Source organism: Copadichromis virginalis, linkage group LG13, assembly GCF_057382275.1.
Source record: "Copadichromis virginalis isolate Kocher_CV1m ecotype Utaka linkage group LG13, C_Virginalis_male_GT1.1, whole genome shotgun sequence".
Taxonomy (NCBI): domain Eukaryota; kingdom Metazoa; phylum Chordata; class Actinopteri; order Cichliformes; family Cichlidae; genus Copadichromis; species Copadichromis virginalis.
In genome coordinates, this window is record NC_140630.1 from 16,895,329 (window position 1) to 16,899,722 (window position 4,394).

The window sequence follows — 4,394 nt, forward strand, 5'->3', positions numbered from 1 at the left end:
GTGAAATTTCTGTTGGGCGGATCTTTCTTTATCGTTTAGTGGGATTTGTGTGGCAATCTTTACTTTACCTTTAAAATGACTAACAAATAGAGGAGTAAAAAAATAAAGAGTAGAAAGATCAGGAACTTCTGCGCGTATGCAGGATGGGGGTCGGGCTGTTGCTGCAATACCGGCAGAGGGGCTTTGCCTAATCATCAATGGGATCAGCAGTGTTACCAGGCAAGGCAGAATGCTGAGGACGTGAGCTGAATCGTCATTGGCTGAAAAATACGATGGGCGGGGTGTTCTTTTCGTGGGTATTTAAGGCTTTGTTCCATTGTTGCAGAGGTCTTCCAGCTGGTCTGGTTCAAGGGACGGGGCCACCATTCGAGGATACAATAGCACTTTAATTTTTTTGTTTTTAAGGATGTCTTGCAATCAGTCTCTGTACGGTAGTTTTCCTCCATCTCCATCGGAGGACAGGGGCTCACAGCGGCTGTCCTGGAGCAGTTTGCTTCACAAGCTGACAGAGCTGAAGGGACACAATCAGAGGGTGACAGAAGATCAGTACTGCAGGAGTGAATCTGGTGAGTGTCATTTGATCGAACTAACACTGTTCAAGAATATATATGTATAATTTCTGATTGTTTAAATGCATTTTGGAAAGAGAAACAGAGAACAAGAGAGAACGAAGTCTTAAAGTACCAAGAAAATATGCTTGTCAGTCTTTCTTCCACTTTGTTTAATGATTAGAAAACTTAAAAAAAAAGAAAGGTGAATCCCACACTGCTATATATTCCTTACTAACTTGTAGCTACTCCTTTGTTTCAGGATCTATGACAGATCTGTCAGAGTTAGACATCAGCTCCTTCTTCTATCCTCTGGAGGAGACCTTGGCTGCAGATGTTGTGACTGCCATTGCACATAGTCTCAGTGATGCATCGCACACCAGCTTGGATTGCTCCAAACTCATCCTCCCTGACTGCCTGCTACACAATATCAGCCAAGAGCTGCTCCACTTGGCCGCGATAGAGCCTTGTGGTCTCAGGGGGGCGCTCATCGACCTGTGCGTTGACATGGGGAAACAGGACTCCCCATGTACTGTGGATCAAATAGCAGTAGATCCATCCCTTGTCCCAACTTTCCATGTGACACTGGTGCTGAGGGTGGAGTCCAGTGGACTGTGGCCAAAAGTTCAGAAGCTCTTCAAAAGTAGCAAACCAGCACAGACATCCTCATCGTCTCCGAAGCACCACGACACCCTGAAGCTGAGCACGAGTTTCAGGGCTATCAAGAGGAAACTGTACAGTTCAGCCGCACTGCTGGTTGAGGAGTGCTGATCGCTGAGCACTCCTGTCTCTGATAAGCTGAACTCTAAAGAAACTGTAAAGAAGCTGCTAATTAATGCAAAATCTTAACAAAAGCACTCTCGAGACATAACAATGATGACCTGTCTGTGATGATGTATGACGGGGTTAATACTGAACTACCTTTGTCTCATAGCAGCTACTCATGTGGGTGCAGTGAAGATTAGTGTTTGCACATGGGTCAGTTTCATTCCTGTGAATGTGAAGCCACACCTATAAGGGAATGCCTTATGTATGTGACATTTAAATATACCAACGGACACTCGTTTTGTTTGTTTTTTTTAACATGAGAGAATAAATTATTTTTTTATTAACTTTTTGTGTGAGTTTTATCTGTCTGTGTCCCATATCCACACAAATTCATACATGCTATGTACTGCAGTGCTGAGACAAAACAGTAAAGCAGCAGTATGTTGTATTTTATTTCTCTTGCACCAACCATTCAGTTATGTTACTGCTGTAAACAGATACTTCCAGCAGTTTTCTTAGAGTAGTCAGTACTTAATGACTTGACATCAGGGGTGTTAAACATGAGGCCCGGAGTCCAGAACTGCCCACCAAAGACTCTACTCTGCCCTTTGGATGGCATGGGAAATGTAAAAGAACCCACCCACCACTTTAATCACACTCTAGATCTTGTTTTAACATATGGCATAGAAACGGAACATTTAACAGTGTTTCCTGAAAACCCTCTGCTGTCTGATCATTTCCTGATAACATTTACATTTACAATAATTGATTACACAGCGGTGGAGAGTAGACTTTATCAAAGTAGATGTCTTTCTGAAAGCACTGTAACTAAGTTTAAGAATATAATCCACCCACTGTTATCATCTTCAATGCCCTGTACCAACACAGAGCAGAGTAGCTATCTGAACGCTACCCCAACAGAGGTCGATTATCTTGTTAATAATTTCACCTCCTCACTACGTACGACTCTGGATACTGTAGCTCCTGTGAAAACTAAGGCCTCAAATCAGAAGTACCTGACTCCGTGGTATAATTCTGAAACACGTACCCTAAAGCAGATGACTCGTAATCTGGAGAGGAAATGGCGTGTCACAAATCTAGAGGATCATCATTTAGCCTGGAGAAATAGTTTGCTGCTTTATAAGAAAGCCCTCCGCAAAGCCAGAACATCTTACTATTCATCACTGATTGAAGAAAATAAGAACAACCCTAGGTTTCTCTTCAGCACTGTAGCCAGGCTGACAAAAAGTCAGAGCTCTTTTGAGCCAACCATCCCTTTAACGTTAACTAGTAATGACTTCATGAACTTCTTCACAAATAAAATTTTTATCATTAGAGAAAAAATTACCAATAATCATCCCACAGATGTAATATTATCTACAGCTACTCTTAGTACCATTGATATTAAGTTAGACTCTTTTTCTCCAATTGATCTTTCTGAGTTAACTTCAATAATTACTTCCTCCAAACCATCAACGTGTCTTTTAGACCCCATTCCTACAAAACTGCTCAAAGAAGTCCTGCCATTAATTAATTCTTCGATCTTAAATATGATCAACCTATCTCTAATAATCGGCTATGTACCACAGGCCTTCAAGCTGGCTGTAGTTAAACCTTTACTCAAAAAGCCATCTCTAGACCCAGCAGTCTTAGCTAATTATAGGCCAATCTCCAACCTTCCTTTCATATCAAAAATCCTTGAAAGAGTAGTTGTCAAACAGCTAACAGATCATCTGCAGAGGAATGGTTTATTTGAAGAGTTTCAGTCAGGTTTCAGAGCTCAGCACAGCACAGAAACAGCTTTAGTGAAGGTTACAAATGATCTTCTTATGGCCTCTGACAGTGGACTCATCTCTGTGCTTGTCCTGCTAGACCTCAGTGCAGCGTTCGATACTGTTGATCATAATATCCTATTAGAGCGATTAGAACATGCTGTAGGTATTACAGGTACTGCACTGCAGTGGTTTGTATCATATCTATCTAATAGACTCCAATTCGTGCATGTAAATGGAGAGTCCTCTTCACACACTGAGGTTAATTATGGAGTTCCACAGGGTTCAGTGCTAGGACCAATTCTGTTTACATTATACATGCTTCCCTTAGGCAGCATCATTAGAAGACATAGCATACATTTTCACTGCTATGCAGATGACACCCAGCTCTATCTGTCCATGAAGCCAGATAACACACACCAATTAGTTAAACTGCAGGAATGTCTTAAAGACATAAAGACCTGGATGGCCGCTAACTTTCTGCTTCTTAATTCAGATAAAACTGAGGTTATTGTACTCGGCCCTGAAAATCTTAGAAATATGGTATCTAATCAGATTCTTACTCTGGATGGCATTACCTTGGCCTCCAGTAACGCTGTGAGGAACCTTGGAGTCATTTTTGACCAGGACATGTCCTTCAACGCACATATTAAACAAATATGTAAGACTGCTTTCTTCCATTTGCGCAACATCTCTAAAATTAGAAATATCCTGTCTCAGAGTGACGCTGAAAAACTAGTTCATGCATTTATTACTTCCAGGCTGGACTACTGTAATTCATTATTATCAGGATGTCCAAAAAACTCACTGAAAAGCCTTCAGCTAATCCAAAATGCTGCAGCAAGAGTACTGACAGGGACTAGAAAGAGAGAGCATATTTCTCCTGTATTGGCTTCCCTTCATTGGCTTCCTGTTAAATCCAGAATTGAATTCAAAATCCTGCTCCTCACATACAAGGTCTTAAATAATCAGGCCCCATCTTATCTTAATGACCTTGTAGTACCATATCACCCTATTAGAGCGCTCCGCTCTCGCTCTGCAGGCCTACTTGTTGTTCCTAGAGTATTTAAAAGTAGAATGGGAGGCAGAGCCTTCAGTTTTCAGGCCCCTCTTCTGTGGAACCAGCTTCCAGTTTGGATTCGGGAGACAGACACTATCTCTACTTTTAAGATTAGGCTTAAAACTTTCCTTTTTTCTAAAGCATATAGTTAGGGCTGGACCAGGTGACCCTGAATCCTCCCTTTGTTATGCTGCAATAGATGTAGGCTGCCGGGGGATTCCCATGATGCATTGAGTTTTTCCTTTC

At 41.6% G+C, this 4,394-nt stretch overlaps 1 protein-coding gene across 1 annotated transcript; it reads left to right on the forward strand.

The window, feature by feature from the left end:
• Positions 1-288: 288 nt before the first annotated feature.
• On the forward strand, positions 289-1,661 carry LOC146695441 (DNA damage-inducible transcript 4 protein-like). The gene is made up of 2 exons (XM_085477601.1): positions 289-566; positions 811-1,661. The coding sequence occupies exons 1-2, from the start codon at positions 407-409 to the stop codon at positions 1,317-1,319; spliced, it is 669 nt and encodes a 222-aa protein (XP_085333727.1). The 5' UTR covers positions 289-406; the 3' UTR covers positions 1,320-1,661.
• Positions 1,662-4,394: the final 2,733 nt, after the last annotated feature.

Bases quoted from the DNA above. Each gene is read 5' to 3' on its own strand.
- LOC146695441 (XM_085477601.1), top strand. From the start codon at position 407: ATGTCTTGCAATCAGTCTCTGTACGGTAGTTTTCCTCCATCTCCATCG. The intron at 567-810 runs GTGAGTGTCATT...CCTTTGTTTCAG, and splicing joins GTACTGCAGGAGTGAATCTG to GATCTATGACAGATCTGTCA.